Source organism: Rhincodon typus, chromosome 9 (assembly GCF_021869965.1).
Source record: "Rhincodon typus isolate 14 chromosome 9, sRhiTyp1.1, whole genome shotgun sequence".
In the NCBI taxonomy this organism is placed as follows: domain Eukaryota; kingdom Metazoa; phylum Chordata; class Chondrichthyes; order Orectolobiformes; family Rhincodontidae; genus Rhincodon; species Rhincodon typus.
In genome coordinates this window covers 24,183,612-24,202,566 of record NC_063340.1, presented here as the reverse complement: position 1 = coordinate 24,202,566, position 18,955 = coordinate 24,183,612, and the positions used below count along the sequence as shown (strand labels likewise).

General features: G+C 41.5%; 1 protein-coding gene across 2 annotated transcripts in view; it reads right to left on the bottom strand.

Moving 5' to 3' along the window:
* Positions 1-742: 742 nt before the first annotated feature.
* plg (plasminogen) overlaps positions 743-18,955 on the bottom strand; it is a 136,924-nt gene continuing 118,711 nt past the window's right edge. For both annotated transcript variants that reach the window (XM_048601014.1, XM_048601015.1), the window contains exons 14-19: positions 18,194-18,314; positions 17,029-17,103; positions 16,430-16,570; positions 14,733-14,839; positions 4,865-5,010; positions 743-1,007 (exon numbers count right to left, since the gene is read on the bottom strand). In XM_048601014.1, the coding sequence (XP_048456971.1) occupies positions 843-1,007; positions 4,865-5,010; positions 14,733-14,839; positions 16,430-16,570; positions 17,029-17,103; positions 18,194-18,314 (755 nt within the window). In that variant the 3' untranslated portion in view covers positions 743-842. The remainder of the gene's footprint in view (positions 1,008-4,864; positions 5,011-14,732; positions 14,840-16,429; positions 16,571-17,028; positions 17,104-18,193; positions 18,315-18,955) is intronic.

The window sequence follows — 18,955 nt, the reverse complement described above, 5'->3', positions numbered from 1 at the left end:
TGGGGGTGAGGGGGAAGGTGTAGCACTTCCTATGGTTGCAGGGAAAAGTGCCAGGGGTGGTGGGGCTAGTGGAGAGTGTGGAGCAGACAAGGGAGTTACGGAGAGAGCGGTCTCTCCTGAAGGCAGATAAGGGTGGGGAGGGAAAAATGTCCTTGGTAGTGGGGTCAGATTGCAGTTGGCAGAAGTGGCGGAGGATGATGCATTGAATATGGAGGTTGGTGGGGTGGTACGTGAGGACGAGGGGGATTCTGTTTTTGTTGTTATTGCGGGGAGGGAGTGTGAGGGATGAGTTGTGGGAAACATGAGAGATGTGGTTGCAGGTGTTTTCGACCACTGTGGAGGGGAAGTTGTGGCCCTTGAAAAATGAGGACATCTGGGATGTGGCTACTATCTCTATGCCAACCAGATCTTGCTTTATTTCAAAAGCCGAGGTTGTGAATTGGCTCCTAATGTGCAGTAAATTTGGCAAAAGGCTGGAATACACCTGATAATTTGCTGTTTAATGGCCTTGTTAACCATCTACCACTGATTTGTCCCATTGTCTGCATTCAGTCAAATTGGTGACCACTAGCAAAATTCTGCAATTCTGCAAATAATTTCAACACTTATGGTTAAATGACAAAACAAATCATTGTTCACACAGCAGGAAAAATCAACAATTTAATTCAGTCTCTAGCCATAGTCTTTAAGCTGGTGTCAGCAACAATTTTTAAAAGTCTTCTCAACGAAATAAAAGCCATAATTGTGTCAGGAAAAGAATTTAATCATTCACATATGGAATTTTACATTCTGAATGCACTGGGAACACACAATTTTGATTATTGCACTCAGTTATATCTATCTTAACCATCTCTTATTATACTTTGAATCCAGTCAATAAAATGGGAAACTCGAACATAAACTCCTGGCTTCATTCGTCTTGCACAGCCAAGACCCCAAGATGTTACTCCTTGGAGAATATATTTGCCCTTGGTGTTTGGACATACCAAAGGGCCTCCACTGTCACCCTAAAAAAAAGTACAATCAAGGGATCAGTGACAATAATGGAAAAGTACTAGTTTAAATCCATTTGTAGCATTAACACAAATAAATGGCTGATAGGCTTTCAGCTCAATGAACAAAAGTCTTCTCTGTTTATAATTTTTTAAAAAGTTAAGTGTTGGGCACTTATCGATAGTTTTTCATTTTTGTGTTGTGGGCATTATTACTCAATCCCTGCTTGCCCTGAGGAAGGCTGCCTTCATGCATGGCAACTAAGTACATGACAACAGTTAAGAACCAAACTTGTTGACGTGGGCCTGGAGTCATATATAGGCCAGACTGGATAAGGACATTAGGAGTCCTTCCCTAAAGGCTATTAGTGAATCATTTGGGGTTTTAACAACAATCCAACAATTCCAGAGTTTTAAAAACTGAATTCAAGTTCTAAGACTGCCACAGTGAGATTGAAATGTCTGTTCCCTTGACTATTGGTGACTCTGATTCTAGCTTGCTGTGATCCCACCTTCTTATTATTACGTATCTTTCTTACATATTTTTGGGCTAAGTGCCAGTTGAGTCTGGTTATTGAAGTTCTTCAAACAAGGCCTGGTGAGTTTTCTTGCCATATCTTGCCTAATTAACTAACTGTCCCACCCCCTGTAGCAACCCTTTTGTGTGATTCTAGCCCTATCTTGGAAGAATTTGCCAGTGCTGGGATATTGTGGAATTGACCGGCATCTCTGGTGCATCTTTAAAAAGCTGTTGTGCAGCCGGAGAAGTACTGTCAGTTCACAGCTGTCCTGCAATGTTTTTTGACTTAAATCCTGAACATGGCAGGCAAAGGAAATTTTTGCTTACAGCTTTGTGGGCAGGGACCTGGAGAGGCTGCTGGATGGGGTGGTGCAGAGGTGGGACACTCTGTTTCCCCAGGACCAGCAGAGGAACCATGATACCAGCCAATGTGAGTTATGGTCCAAGGTTGCCACTCAGCTCAGCACAGTCTCAGTCACCTGAAGGAATGCACAGCAAGGTAAGAAAAGTTCAGTAACTTTCACCACTCCTCCAGCAGAAGTGCCACCAATTTCTCTCTGACACCATACACTGAGTCTGCCTTTTAACTGTAGCCACCTCTCAACACAGCTCTTGCTCTACCACTCTCACTATTGTCTATACCATCTTGCTTCACTTGCTGTCACCAAACTTCAACACCACTAACCCTACTTGCTCAGTGAGCTTCCTACTTACTTGCTTAGGACACCTCCCCACTTACAATAACAGTTGTAAAACGTAGTTCTCTTTCATTTCATGAGGAAAACAACGCACAATTGAGCAGAAAGAGTCAAGATAGGTGGTGGGTTGCCTGATATTTGGCTTCTCACAACTTGTGTGGATAGCGTCTTGACCCTGGCCATCCTGAGTGGCTAACGGATTGTGTCCAAGTCCCCGAACTGGTATTAGAAGCTGCCATTGACTTACTGAGCCTGAATTCCTTAAGAGTAGGCTACCACTCTTGGCTTTGCTGAGGACTGCTGATAACCATGTCAGATTCTCCTGGATTTATGTCTATGCTAAACTGCAAGGCAATACAGCGGTACTATGAGCCTGCTATCTTTGGATGAGGGGGTAGAGTGTAAAGAGGTAAGTTAATGTGAGACAGGGATGCTGTGAGTACCTAGGTAGGCTCAGTGCAATGATAGCAAGTGAACAGCCTGACATGCAGATTGGTCCAGTCCATGAGACGGGCGATGTCCCTGAGCATTCAGAGTTCTTGTAGCAAAATTGTAATTATAGTTGCTGATGCAGCTTTGAAGTATAGAAATGTACTGTAAGTGGATCAGAAATGGTCAACAGGGAGATCCTTTGGAGCAAGTGGTAAGTTGAAGTCACCAGATATCTGCTCTGACTTACCTGTGAGAGTTCTCAATGTCTAGCTTGTTCGGTGTGTTTAGTAAGATAAGAAGCTGAATATTAATAAGCTGAATTGTGGTGCTAATGAAGCATTTAACAATCTATAATCTTTTGTAATTAGCAACTCACCGCTGCCTAATGAAAAACTCGCCACACTGCTCAGCAGATGCGCACAAGATGGAGTGAGTTACACCTGACATTGAGATAGGCCTCATCAGATTTGTCATACGATTCTACCACAAATCTTTTCATAGCACATGTTGTTCATGCCCCTGTAAGATTCTGCCTTTGTTTTATAAACTGGAGTGTGCTAAGTAGCCCCCATGCCAGTCCCACTGGTAAGATATCTCATCTGATCACCTGTCAATCAGCTCATTAAGAGCTGACAGGCAAGTCAGAATGAACTTCATTCACAATTACAGGCCTTGACAATGCAAAGCTGCCAGCCAATAAGAGGTTGGCAGCTTCTGGGCCCTAAACGCAGCTGATTGAGGCCTCTTCCTTGGGTTCTACTGTGGTGAGAAGGTAAGTTTTTCCTGCGGGAAGAGAAAACTCTGTGAGCTTGGTGGGCAGGGCAAGGGGCAACTTTCATTGGATATCTTCACACCCCCACCACTGGTGCCTCAACTTGCCCCCAGATTTATGCAATTAGAGACCCCTCCTATACTGGCAGTTAGATCACCATGTTTTTCCGGTTAGGGAAATAAGCCATCTTTCTCATCCACTGGGGAGGCTGGTGAGAGGGGCATAGTAATTTGATGCCTTAACTGACCACTTAAGGGCCTCATTGTTAGTGAGTCAAGACCCAGTCAACTTTCTTATTTAGCACTTAATTGCTGAGGTGACAAAAAGGAAATCAGTTTCTCTCCAGATGTAAATGGTCCCATTTAGTCTCCTTCCTGACAGCTCTCTTGCCACTTCTGGGGTAGGGGAAAATGCAACCCTAGAATGGTTTCAACATATAAGAAATCCACAGCCTTTTGAGTTCATTGCAAGAAATGTTAGCTAGTTCCACTTACCTGAACTTTTCCTGGAGGCATGCAGATTTTTTTTCTCTTCAGCCGTTTATTCAAATCATTATTGGTGACGATTCTGCCAACTGCTAAAGTCCAGCTCTTTTGACACAGTGCCACATAACTTCTCCACTGGAGCTGCACCTTCTTAAAAATCTAGATTTGACAACACCTTTGATCATGCCTCCTCCCTCCCTCCCTTCCTTGCTTGCAGACAGTTTTCTCGACATCTAGTTCCTAGGATTTTTATAACCAGTCTTTTTTATTGGACTGCACATGGTGGTTGTGACTCTTCTGTTCATCTGTTATAGAGCCATCTTTTGTTTCTTTATTTGTCCCATTTGTATCCTTTTGTCTTGTACCATCATCCCTCTTGTCATTTATTACCTCTTGCCCTTCACCCCATCACAGGTTTGCCTTTGGCTGTTTCCTCTTCTCCACACTTTTCCTGCTTCTGTATGTCCTTAAAACCTTTTATATTTCTAGCTTCTCTTAGCCCTGAGTGGTCACAGACCTGAAATTTGTTAACTTTTGTTTCTCTTTCCAAGACGGTACCACAACTGGAAAGTATTTCCAGATTTTTTTACTGGTATTTCAATTTTCCGATATCTGCAATATTTTGCATTTATCTCTATGTTATGTAAGGGTATCAATGTATATGTCGCAAAGGTGGTTAATGGAGTTGAAGTACAAATTCGCCAAATTCTACTCAAATACCAGGCTGAAATCAGTAGACTTAATGACCTCATTTTGTTCCCATGTTTCTATTTCAAAGCTACAGGTCAGAAGACGATGGTGAAGTTATTGGGACCTTACTCTGAAGATAATTTTAGCATTAAAGCAGTATGATCATCTCCCACAGTCTGTTAAATTGCATGTTAATCTCTTAGTAACGTTACTGACTTTCCCATTCATTACTGTCAACCATTCTATATCTTATACCCAATTGTACGATCACATACCTGGCAGCTGTCCATTGCACCTTCAATATTTCCTGCACACAGTTCACTGTGGCTGACTCTTCCATTCAAATATTCAGGTCGATTGCAAACTTTATTTTCTATCACTGGAAAACCTGCTTCTTTTAAAATCCCATTGCCTCCAGTTCCTAAAAGCAAATGTGACAAATGGAAAAAAATTAATGTGCAAATATGATCCCCAACAATTTATGCAGTTTTGTGGTACTTTTTAGCATTGTAAAATATTCTAAGATGCATCATTGGAGCATTATGAAATAAAATTGAACACCAAAGTCACATAATGAGATATTAGAATAGGTAACCAAATGCTTGGTCAAAGAGTTGGGCATTAAGCAGAAGAGAAAGGTTGTGGTGTGCAGTGGCTTAAGGAAAAATTTACCATGCTCAAGATCTAGGCAACTGTAGGCATAGTTAACAATGGTGGAATTATGAAACTTGGATTTCTGTTTCATTAGGACAGTTATTACTTTCCCTCTCAAATTTATACATCAGGAAAATGCAGAAGTTATCAGTTTAGTATTTTCTGCTTATTTCTGCCTCTTTTTCATTGAGAGACCATTATATGCACCTACCACAGATTGATTCTGATCCCAGCTGACTTTTCAGCCATTTGAATTCAGGTGCACAATGAACACTATGGCCAGTGGCAGGGAAAACTTGTGGTTGTGACAACCTATGATTTTGAAAGGTGTTACTGTGTATTATTTAAAATTCTTTCTTTTAACAAATGCAATGACTGTTACACAAACAGCCTAGAATTTAACTGCTACCAAAATATTTGAGTAAAAATCTTGGCTCTTCTATTCTCAATATTAAAATGTAATGAGTATGATACATATGAGAATACCTTGCAATAAGCAATTTCAAAGGTGTGAGACATGCTTATAGCTAGGGGGCTGAAATATTTGTAGTTTTAAAAAATATTTTAGCTTGAACAGTGAAGTATCGCAGACTAGTAGATTATAAATTGAGCAAAGTAAAATATTTTTTAATTTTTAAAGAAAATTCAAGAGCATATATTTATCACTGTCTATCAACAGTTCCTAGCATTGCATTCACAAAGGATGCACTAACATAGACTAACTGGCTTATAGTTACCTGCTTTCTGTCTACCTCCCTTCTTGAACAGGAGTGTCACATTACAGGTTTTCCAAACCTCTGGAACTCTCCTGGGATCCAATGAATTCTGAAATATTTCAACCAATGCCTCTACTTCTTTTAAAACCCTTGCCCCTCATCTGCTTTTCAGTTCCATTAGTTTGTCCAATATTTTGTCCCTTGTGATAGAGACTGATATGAGAGCTTTCCTTACCACTTTGCTCATCTGCTAAAGAATTTTCTTTAGGAAAATTCACAATCCTCTGGCCTACCATTAGTTTTCACTGCTTTGTTCACCTTAATTTTTGCTTTGATACTCTTTTTCACTGCCTTTGTTAACCATGAGTGGCTCATCTTTCTCTTCAAGTTCCTTTTTGATCAGAATAATTCTTTGCTGAGCATAATAAATTATCTGCCTAAGTATCTGTCACTGCTCTTCCACTGACTTCAACCTGCTGCAAGGGACAATTCTTTATTCATTGCTCTGTAATTGCCCTTATTTAAGTTGAGGATACTAATTTGAGAACCGTTTTGCTCTCCTTCAAGCTGAATTTGAAATTTTACTATATTGTAGTAGGATCCTTAACTATGAGATGTCTTGATAAATGTACCTCATTACACATTACCAGATCTAAAATACCCTGTTCCTGCCTAGGTTCTGCAAAGTACAGCTCTGAGAAACAATCTCTGATGCACTCTACAAGTTGTACTTTGTGTTGCCTTTCCTGTTTAATTTGTTCAGTCAATATAAAGATTAAAATCAACCATGACAATTAGAATGCTTTTCTTACATGTCTCCATTATTTCCTGATGTATACTTTATATAGATTTTTACATGTTTATACTGTTGCAGTGTCTGCAGCTCAGACAGAAGTCATTGGTGGAGTGTCTAGCAGTCAGTTAGGCTTTACTTCAAGCAATTCCTATTGCATTTGGAGTCTTCTTGCTTAGATCTTTCTTGTAATTAATGGAAGTGGATCTCTTGGCTTCAACAACAGGATCCATCCCAACAACATTAGCCTCAAACTGTTTTCACTCTTGCTTCTGATATGTTGAGGATGTGTTCTTGTAAATGATGTCTGAAAGTATAGAAACATAGATACTACAAGTAGGAATAGGCCATTCAGCATTTAGAACCTGCTCCGCCTTTCCATATGATGATGGTTAATCATCTATTTCAAAGCCATATTCCTCCCTTCTCCTGATATCCATTGATGCCTTTAAAGACTACAAAAAAGTATCTCTTTATTGAATATATTCAGTGACTTGGCTTCCACAGCCCTTTGTGGTTGAGAATTCCACAAGTTTACACCCTTTGAGTGAAGAAAACTTTGCTCATTTCAGACATAAATGGTCTACCCGTATCCTGACATTGTGTCCCTTGGTTCTAGACTCCCCAACCAGGGAAAACATCCACTCTGCATCCAATCTGTCCTGTCCTATTAGCATTTTATGTTTCAATCAGATTCCCTCACATCCTCCTAAACTCTAATGAATACAGTCCCAATCGAACTAATCTTTCCTCATAGGATAGTCCTGTATCACAGTATCAGCCAAGTGAAACCTCCACTGTACTCCTTCTATGACATATATACTTTCTTAGGTAGGGAGACCAAAACCAATATTCCAGGTGTGGTCTTACCAAGGCCCTGTATAAATACAGTAAGACATCTCTACTTCTGAGCTCAAAACTTCTTGCAATGAAGGCCACTATACCACTTCTCCTCCTAGTTGCTTTCTGTATGTTTCAGTTCACTACTATATTCTTATGTAGAAATGCTGGAGACTGCCTGTTCAAAAAATTCAGCTGTGATCTTAGAGCAGACCACCAAATTATGTTATGATCTTGGACAAGATCAGCAAATTTTGTTGCAATCTGGTTAGAAACCAATAACATGTTATTTTTAGTGGACAAAAGGTGATATTCATAAAATCACAAGATTCCATGACTTACAACAAACAAAACTTTACCATAAAACATTGGAATAGAAGTACAGTCAACAATATGCATACAACTTATTTCTAACAATCAGAATTAACATATAATGAACATGGGTAATAAACTGAGCAAGTAGTAAATGCAATCAAAGCATGTCCCTGGATTTTTCAAAAATGTATACCCCCAACCCCATGTTAATGACACAGTGGGCCATCAAATCTCATTAAACATCATGAGATTAGAATTCTTTACTTTTACTGATCCAGCCATAAAACTCTCAAATCTCAATAAATGCTCCTGTTCTGTTCTGACCCCTGCCTTTGCTTGGTCCATGCTCTTCTGGGCTCCAAAAGCTACACTCCAGTGCTTAATCACAGGTTCTATCTTTTAACCAATACAGCTCAACAGCTCTTTTTTTTTCCCCAGGGATCTTTCAGAGGTCCAGCCACATGTTGCTATTAAGCTGATATTGACTCATCACTGGGTCGCCAACTGTACAGAATCTGTAATTCAGTTACCTTCACTGCAGTTAGCTAAAACATAGGAATAGTATTAGGCCATTCAGTTCCTTGAACCTGTTCTGCCGTTCAATGAGATCATGGCTGATCTGTGACCGAACTCCAATATCTACCTTTTGGCCCATATCTCTTAACATCTTTGCTTAACAAAAAATTATCTATCTCAGATTTAAAGCTAACAACTGATCTAGCATCGGCTGCCACTTGTGGAAGAGTGTTCGAAACCACTATCACCCTATGTGTGTAAAAGTGCTTCATAACATCTCTCCTGAATGATACGGCCCTAATTTTTAGACAATGCTCTCTAGTTCTAGAACCCCTACCAGTAACTTGTTTATCCATCCTGTCTTTTCCTTCCTAATATCTTGAAGACTTCAATCAGATCAACAACCTTCTAAATTCTAGAGAAAACAGCCTAATTTGTATCATGTCTCCTCAGTTGTTTCAGCGGCGGGAGTCCGGGAGGAAGCGCGAGGGCTGCCTGGGAAGGTAAGCTTTTCGATTATAAAAGTCTTACCTCGCATGACTCCATTTTTAGAGTAAGTGAGGTAATATATTTGGGCGGTTGCTTTACCCGAAACACTACCTAGATAGTGTCTCCCACCCATCCTCCTCCTCTAACCAAAACAAAGGTTCTGAGCGCTGATTTGGTAAGGCTACTAGTTTTTTTTTAATAGTCTGTTTGGGAATTCAGAACAGTGGGAATGGATGTTAGGGCAGTTGTATGTTCCTCCTGTAGAATGTGGGAGGTAAGGGTCACCACTAGTGTCCCCACTGACTTCATCTGCACCCAATTCCAGCTCCCCGGAAACCGCGTTAGGGAACTGGAGCTGGAGCTGGATGAACTTCGGATCATTCGGGAGGCTGAGGGGGTAATTGAGAGGAGTTACGGGGAGGTAGTCACACCTCAGGTACAGGAAAAAAGTAGATGGGTTACAGTCAGGGGACGGAAAGGGAACAGGCAGACAGTGCAGGGATCCCCTGTGGCCGTTCCCCTCAAAAACAAGTATACCGTTTTGGATACTGTTGGGGGGGACGGCTTACCAGGGGTAAGCCATGGGGTACAGGTCTCTGGCTCAGAGTCTGTCCCTGTTGCTCAGAAGGGAAGGGGGGAGAGGAGGAGAGCATTAGTCATTGGGGACTCCATAGTTAGGGGGACAGATAGGAGATTCTGTGGGAACGAGAGAGACTCACGGTTGGTGTGTTGCCTCCCAGGTGCCAGGGTCGGTGATGTCTCGGATCGTGTTTTCGGGATCCTTAAGGGGGAGGGGAAGCAGCCCCAAGTCGTGATCCACATAGGCACCAACGACATAGGTAGGAAAAGGGATGGGGACGTAAGGCAGAAATTCAAGGAGTTAGGGTGGAAGCTTAGAGCTAGAACAAACAGAGTTGTTATCTCTGGTTTGTTACCTGTGCCACGTGCTAGCGAGGCGAGGAATAGGGAGAGAGAACAGTTGAACACGTGGCTACAGGGATGGTGCAGGAGGGAGGGATTCAGATACCTGGATAATTGAGGCTCATTCTGGGGTAGGTGAGACCTCTACAAACGGGATGGTCTACACCTGAACCAGAGGGGTACCAATATCCTGGGGGGGGAAATTTGCTAATGCTCTTCGGGAGGGTTTAAACTAATTCAGCAGGGGGGTGGGAACCTGAATTGTAGCTCCAGTGTACAGGAGGTTGAGGATAGTGAGGTCATAAATAAGGTTTCAAGGTCACAGGAGTGTACCGGCAGGCAGGAAGGTGGTTTGAAGTGTGTCTACTTCAATGCCAGGAGCATCCGGAATAAGGTGGGTGAACTTGCAGCATGGGTTGGTACCTGGGACTTCGATGTTGTGGCCATTTCGGAGACATGGATAGAGCAGGGACAGGAATGGTTGTTGCAGGTTCTGGGGTTTAGATGTTTCAGTAAGATCAGGGAAGGTGGTAAAACAGGGGGAGGTGTGGCATTGTTAGTCAAGGACAGTATTACCATGGCAGAAAGGACGTTTGATGAGAACTCGTCTACTGAGGTAGTATGGGCTGAGGTTAGAACCAGAAAAGGAGAGGTCACCCTGTTGGGAGTTTTCTATAGGCCTCTGAAAAGTTCCAGAGATGTAGAGGAAAAGATTGCAAAGATGATTCTGGATAGGAGCGAAAGTAACAGGGTAGTTGTTATGGGGGACTTTAACTTTCCAAATATTGACTGGAAACACTATAGTTCGAGTAATTTAGATGGGTCAGTTTTTGTCCAATGTGTGCAGGAGGGTTTCCTGACACAGTATGTAGATAGGCCAACAAGAGGCGAGGCCACATTGGATTTGGTACTGGGTAATGAACCAGGCCAGGTGTTAGATTTGGAGGTAGGTGAGCACTTTGGTGATAGTGACCACAATTCGGTTACATTTACTTTAGCGATGGAAAGGGATAGGTATATACCGCAGGGCAAGAATTATAGCAGGGGGAAAGGCAATTATGAGGCGATTAGGCAAGATTTAGGATGCATAGGATGGAGAAGGAAACTGCAGGGGCTGGGCACAATTGAAATGTGGAGCTTGTTCAAGGAACAGCTACTGCGTGTCCTTGAGAAGTATGTATCTGTCAGGCAGGGAGGAAGTGGTCGAGCGAGGGAACCATGGTTTACTAAAGAAGTTGAATCTCTTGTCAAGAGGAAGAAGGAGGCTTATGTAGAGATGAGGCATGAAGGCTCAGTTAGGGCGCTTGAGAGTTACAAGTTAGCCAGGAAGAACCTAAACAGAGAGCTAAGAAGAGCCAGGAGGGGACATGAGAAGTCTTTAGCAGGTAGGATCAAGGAAAACCCTAAAGTTTTCTATAGGTATGTCAGGAATAAAAGAATGACTAGAGTAAGATTAGGGCCGGTCAAAGACAGTAGTGGGAAGTTGTGCGTGGAGTCCAAAGAGATAGGAGAGGCGCTAAATGAATATTTTTCATCAGTATTCACACAGGATAAAGACAATGCTGTCGAGGAGAATACTGAGATACAGTCTATTAGACTAGACGGGATTGAGGTTCATAAGGAGGAGGTGTTAGCAATTCTGGAAGATGTGAAAATAGCTAAGTCCCCTGGGCCGGATGGGATTTATCCTAGGATTCTCTGGGAAGCTAGAGAGGAGATTGCAGAGCCTTTGGCTTTGATCTTTATGTCATCATTGTCTTCAGGAATAGTGCCAGAAGACTGGAGACTAGCAAATGTTGTCCCCTTGTTCAAGAAGGGGAGTAGAGACAACCCTGGTAATTATAGACCAGTGAGCCTTACTTCGGTTGTGGGTAAAGTGTTGGAAAGGATTATAAGAGGTAGGATTTATAATCATCTAGAAAGGAATAATTTGATTAGGGATAGTCAACACGGTTTTGTGAAGGGTAGGTCGTGCCTCACAAACCTTATTGAGTTCTTTGAGAAGGTGACCAAACAGGTGGATGAGGGTAAAGCGGTTGATGTGGTGTATATGGATTTCAGTAAAGCGTTTGATAAGGTTCCCCATGATAGGCTATCGCAGAAAATACGGAGGCATGGGATTGAGGGTGATTTAGCGGTTTGATCAGAAATTGGCTAGCTGTAAGAAGACAGAGGGTGGTGGTTGATGGGAAATGTTCATCCTGGAGTTCAGTTACTAGTGGTGTACCTCAAGGATCTGTTTTGGGGCCACTGCTGTTTGTCATTTTTATAAATGACCTGGATGAGGGCGTAGACGGATGGGTTAGTAAATTTGCGGATGACACCAAAGTCGGTGGAGTTGTGGATAGTGCGGAAGGATGTTGCAGGTTACAGAGGGACATAGATAAGTTGCAGAGCTGGGCTGAGAGGTGGCAAATGGAGTTTAGTGTGGAAAAGTGTGAGGTGATTCACTTTGGAAGGAGTAACAGGAGTACAGAGTACTGGGCTAATGGTAAGATTCTTGGTAGTGTGGATGAGCAGAGAGATCTCGGTGTCCATGTGCATAGATCACTGAAAGTTGCCACCCAGGTTGATAGCGTTGTTAAGAAGGCGTACGGTATGTTAGGTTTTATTGGTAGAGGGATTGAGTTTTGGAGCCATGAGGTCATGTTGCAGCTGTACAAAACTCTGGTGCGGCCGCACTTAGAGTATTGCGTACAGTTCTGGTCACCGCATTATAGGAAGGATGTGGAAGCATTGGAAAGGGTGCAGAGGAGATTTACCAGGATGTTGCTTGGTATGGAGGGAAGGTCTTATGAGGAAAGGCTGAGGGTCTTGAAGCTATTTTCGTTAGAGAGGAGAAGGTTAAGTGGTGACTTGATAGAGACATACAAGATGATCAGAGGATTAGATAGGGTGGACAGTGGGAGCCTTTTTCCTCGGATGGTGGTGGCTATCACGAGGGGACATAGCTTTAAATTGAGGGGTGATAGATATAGGACAGATGTCAGAGGTAGGTTCTTTACTCAGAGAGTAGTAAGGGTATGGAATGCCCTGCCTGCAAAAGTAGTAGACTCGCCAACTTTAAGGGCATTTAAATGGTCATTGGATATACATATGGATGATAATGGAATAGTTTAGGTTAGATGGGCTTCAGATTGGTTTCACAGGTTGGCGCAACATCGAGGGCCGAAGGGCCTGTACTGCGCTGTAATGTTCTATGTTCTTAACCCCTGAAGTCCAGGTATCATTCTTGTAAACCTATGTTGTACTCCATCCGAGGCCAATTTATCCTTCCTATAGTGTGATGCCCAGATCTTCTGTCAGTACACACAGTACAATAAAAATCATCACTTTTTAATATGAAGGGTACATCTCTCTTTCTCTCAACTCACTGACCTTCTGCCCCTGCCTAGAATCTTTTAACTGCTCTTCCATGACCCAAACTTGCCTGAGCAACCTTTTAACAAGCTTTCAATAAGCCCTGCCCCTGTAACAGTACAGAATTGAATGTTGGCACTAAGAAACTTTTGGAATCACCTATTCTCTGAATGTTACATTTCGTAGAGAATACTGGTTTGCTCAGTACTAAATAAATTGATGTAACTAGAGGAATTCATGATAAGTTGAGAAACTGTTGGCTCTTATCTGGCTGGGCAGTATGATTGACCTTGATACTTGGACAGCATGCTGTTGAGAGAATTATTTTTGATGATTAGGTCCAGCTAATGATAATGTTAATGGGTGGCTCCAGGACTCCTCATGGCATAAATTGTTCTGAAAGAAAGTGTTAGTTACACAAAGCATGTTCTAGTAGCAAAGCTCAAGTAGTCTCTTTCTATTCGCATTCATCTTTTCGAAGACATTTTGGGAGGGTGGAGGGTTTGGGGATTGCATTGAAATGCCCAGTTGGTAAAAACGTTCTGTCATGGAAATTCTGGTGATGATAGTATTAAGTTTCTTTGCAAACTAATCTTTTGCCTTTGTATTGGAGTACAGAATTAGAACATAAATATTCACATTATTATCGAGTGAAATGGATTCTGACAACTTGTTGAGCAGAGACTGTAAGGTTTAAGCATGCATTGACCTTGGTAGGTCAGCACCTTACTGGTCAGGGCTGCCTAGCTTGAGGTGGGTGGTAGCTTGGCTGACAAGTAGGATACATTGGTTCCTTTCAGCACTGGAGTTAGCAACGTGGACAAAATGTATGGAAAGCTTGGGTTGCCCAAATGTTCGGATTCACCTCTTGACTTACCTGTTTGAGTCCAAAGGAATGGAAAGCATTATGATTGACGCCAGCTTGGTTGCAGGAAAGATGACATACTTAGATATTACTCCGCCTTTGGACTCCACCACAGAAATTTTTTGGCAAGAGTTACTCCCTTAGCCCCTCAAGATATCCACGTGACAGTGGAGTAATTTAGCTCTTGCTGGGAGTTTCATTCACGCGTGCTGGGTCTGCCTATATAGCAGTGGGCATACACATTGCATGTCTGAGGGCCAGACTTCCTCTGAGTATCTTGAAACTTTAGCCTAGGGTACAATCCATTTAGTTTCCATGTGTTTGCCATGAGCAGGCACAACAGATAACTTGTTGCTGGAGAGGATCTATACATTTGTCTCCTTTTCATGTGCCTGCTAGACAACACTGCAAGCTGAAAATGAGAGGCAAACTAGCCCTTAAGAAATGGGAAATATTCTAATTCTCTTTGTTCTCATGCTAGATGCATCACATCAACCTGTTCGACACACAGACTCATACCAGCTAACCATGTTATCAGCATCCATGGAACAACAAACAGCTGCAAAATCAATGCCTTCAGGAAAGGATGGATGAGTCTGGAGACAAATTAGTGGAGAAGTGAGGAAAGGGAAAAGCAAATAATTACTTTGAGAAACATTTGCTTTAATGCATACCTTGTGTTTCACCCCAGCCTGTAACATAGCATTCAGCTCCACTTGGTAATATGTAGCCCTTTTTTGGCAAACAGATTAAAGCAACTTTGTCAGAAAGGATTGCAGGCCTAAAATTAAAAATGTGTTTCAAATCATTTTCTTTTAATTTAATTTGCAAAAAATAGTTACTTAATTTTACATTTTTCCTTCGGCTTGCAACCTGAGGATAATCCATCAATAGGTAGTGTTACATGGAATAGCTTTATTCAGTTAACACTGTCATGTATGTTTTTAAAAGTAACAGATTAGCTACAGTGGAGAGGATTTAAAAAATCTTTCAAATACAGCCCTGTTGTATGTTATTTTGAGTGCTTTGTAAGTATCAGAGAATGTGTTATGCGAAGGGATGGAGAAAGAAAGACTGAAGTCAGACTTATGAAAGACTGGGGAGAGAAAGGAATGAAAGTAATGTCTTTTAGAGGTGAGCTTTGTTTCAGTCACAAATTCCAGATTGCTGTGCCAGAGCTTTTCCATTTTGTTCGTTATATAGCTTTCCTGTCAAGAATTTGGTTTAGATTTTGTATCCTTTGCAGAACTGTAGGAAGGAATTCGAGGGCATAACACCTCTAAGGGGCATTCTGGTGCTAGCTAATTGAAGAAGGTAAACTCTGCTCCCTTTGTTGGTATCCATTAGAACTGTATTCTTCATAACACAATGGTCCTCCAGACACCAGTATCAGTATGTCAGTCAATAATAATTGAAGTGAATATTGTGCTTGGTTTTAAAGCTTTCATACCAAAAGGGAAAGATGATGAAAACAGAATGTTTAACAGGCGTGTGCTTGCTGTCATCTGCCACCACTTCCCATTCTAATTTTATCAGCAGTAGGGGAGCCATCAGCTGGCTACTTAAGAGTCCAGTGCCAAGTGAAACCTGGTGGTTTAGTGGGAAGGAGGGGATATGCCTCGTTGGGACTTCTGTCTCCATTGGAGTCCACCTACACATCACTGACCCCATCTGCTTTCCTGGACCCAGTAAGACCCTGGACTAATCTCAGTTTAGGTAATATCACTGAACACTTTTCTTGGAGACCACTGTATAGTCCCAGCTGACAGCTCCCTGAGATGGGCAGAATACCCATTCAAAGGCCCAATGATCATTAAATTGCTATTGAACTAGCCATCCAAGTCAAGACATATTTATTCATTTGTGGGATGTTGGCTTCACTGGCTAGGCCAGCATTTATTACCTGTCCCTTGTTGCCCTTGAGAAGGTGGTGGTGAGCTGCCTTCTTGAACTACTACAGTCCAATTGCTGTGGGTCAATCCACAATTTTATTAGGGAGGAAATTCCAGGATTTTGACTCAGTGACAGTGGAGGAATGGTGATATATTTCCAAGTCAAGATGGTGAGTGGCTTGCAGGGGAAATTGCAGGTGTTGGTGCTTATTCCTTCGACTGGTGTAAAATTCAAATCTAGATTTCTTATGTTCCATTTTGCTCATGCTGAGTGATTGAAAGGGTCAATTCAAATGAAGATGGCTTCAATTCTGATCCATATGCTATACCTTAGAAGTAAGGGTGTTAATCTTACAATATTGTAAAGACTGTTAATGTGTTGAGGGTGCATTCTTCAAAACAATTGCATGAACACAAATGCAAGAGGAACTGACTCATTACAATCAAGGAAAATATAAGAAAGAAATGAAAATGAATACCTGCGAAGCTTTAATAAAGCAATGTCATTGCTTTTGGGCTCAAGAAAAATTTTGTCAATATCAATAATCTGCCTCGATGATTCAGTTGCAGCTTCTCTGTGTATTCCAATGTAAACTTTGTAGTACGAAGCTCTGAGGTTTCTGTGATGGATGCAGTGAATAAATTGAATATCTGTTTTTTTCACATATATCTTTACAAGAATAATAGCTTGCATTTACATAGTGCCTTTAACATAATAAATTTTAAGTTGCTGCAGTGCATTTTTGGAAAGTGTATACTATTGTCCACAGTCAGTTGTCAAAAGATTGCAGAAATTTGTAACTGAGTACATGCTATTAGGTCACATTACCAAAATCTTGTTCAAAGGTAGATTTTAAGGAACATTTTAAAGGAAGAGAAAATAGTAGTGGGGTGAAGAGATTTAGAAATGAAATTGTGGAGTATAGTCTGTTACTGAAGACAACAGTGGAATAAGGTTAGAGTACAGAGGAATGTGGAAATCGGGCTGAGAAATTTTAAAACTAAGGTGTGGCTAAACCAGGATTCAACATAGGTCAGTAAAAATAAGCGTTAAAATTATAAGCATCCAATCCCTTACCTTTCTACACAGTGTTTGGCGGTGAGCACCCAATTGACATCGATAAGTGTTCCTCCACAAAAGTGAGCACCAAAACTGTGATCAACAAGACAATTTAATACTTTAACACTAATTGATTGGAAAACTTGTAATGGTAATATTCAGAGATAATATGAATTATTAATAAAAATAATGCAATGCTTAAAAAGTCTTCTCACCTTTCCTTTATTTTTGTCAAATATTAAAAAATACTGTGCTCTTTCTTCACCGATCTTCGTGCTAGTTGAACCAATTAATCTATTCTTTCAACATTTTCATTTTGAACAACTTTATTAAATCTCCTTGTAACATCCTTTGCTCCAAAGAAAGCAAACTTAGCTTCTCAAGCTTTTCCCACTAACTGAAGTCCCACACCTGAGCTACCGTTTTTGTATTTCTTCTCTGATCCCACTCCAAGTTTCAAATCATTTACGTGCTTATCTCTGCCATTTCAATTTTTGTTTGTACTTGTTCACTGTCAAGAACAGCATATATTGCCATTCCTAAATGTCTTTGAGAAGGTGGACATGAGGTGCCTTCTTGAACTGGTGCAGTCTGCAAACTCCCAAAGTTTTCGTTTGATAGGAGTTCCAGGATTTTGGCCCAACAATACTAAAGAAGTGGTCACACTTTCCACATCAGGGTGATGTGTTGCTTGAAGGGGAAATTGCACATGGTGGCATTTCAATGCATCCGCTGCTCTTGGCCTTCTAGTCAGTGGAGATCACGTGTTTAGGAGGTGCTGTCGAAGAAGCCTTTTCCAGTTGCTGCAGTGCATCTTTTAGAAAATATACACTTGCCATTCTGTTTGTTGTAGAAGGAATGCATGATGGGGTACCAATCAAGTGACTCTTTTTCCCTGAATGATGCCAAGCATTTTGAGTATTGTTGGAGCAGCACCCATTTAGATAAGTGAGGAGTATTCAACCTCATTCCTAACCTATGCCTTGCAAAAGGTGGAGTGGCTTTGAAGAATCAGGGAGATGTTCATAGTAAGTACCCAGTCTTTGACCTATTCTTGTGGCCACAGTATTTTTGTGGCTGGCCTATTTTTAATTTTGTCGCATATAAAACTAGTTGGTAGCGTGACTTCACTTATAAGAAATCTTCCCTAGCTAAGTTACATTTTCTGAGGCAAATCACTTACTATGTGCGAAGACTAACTTGCCAAGGCCAGGAATGTGGTTTGGATACACAGCCACCAACAATTCTTCCAAAACATTTCTTGGGTTCAACATTAGATATTCCACACTCATTAGTTTGTTGTCCTAGAATCACAAAAAATATCAATTAGTTCTTTTATTTATGGAATGCCTTTTTCTGCCTGCAACCCCTGCCACCATTTTTGGATTCCTAGTGCTAACTTGGTCAACTTGATGTTATATAATTTGGAAGCTGAATAGAACCTCATGACATTGGAGCAGAATTAGGTCCCACTCTTCTCGGTCAATAAAGCATTCCTAATCTGACTTACCACTAATGTTCGTCACATTATATATTTTTTTTCTTTCAATTTGCTGCTATTCTTAACTTGCCTGATTAGTCATGTTTGGCTTATCCCCTTCTTAGAATCCTTCTTTCTCATTGGGATATATCATAGATCATAGAATCCCTACAGTGTTCACAGGCCCTTCGGCCCAAGAAGTCCACACTGGCCCTCAGAGCATCCCATCCAGACCCATCCCCTTATAACCCACCTAATCTACACATCCCTGAACACTACAAGCAATTTAGCATGGCCAATCCACCTAGCCTGCACATTTTTAGACTGTGGGAGGAAACTGCAGCACCTGGAGGAAACCCACGCAGACACAGGGAGAATGTGCAAACTCCACATACACAGTCTCCCGAGGGTGGAATTGAACCCAGGTCCCTGGCGCTGTGAGGCAGTAGTGCTAACCACTGAGCC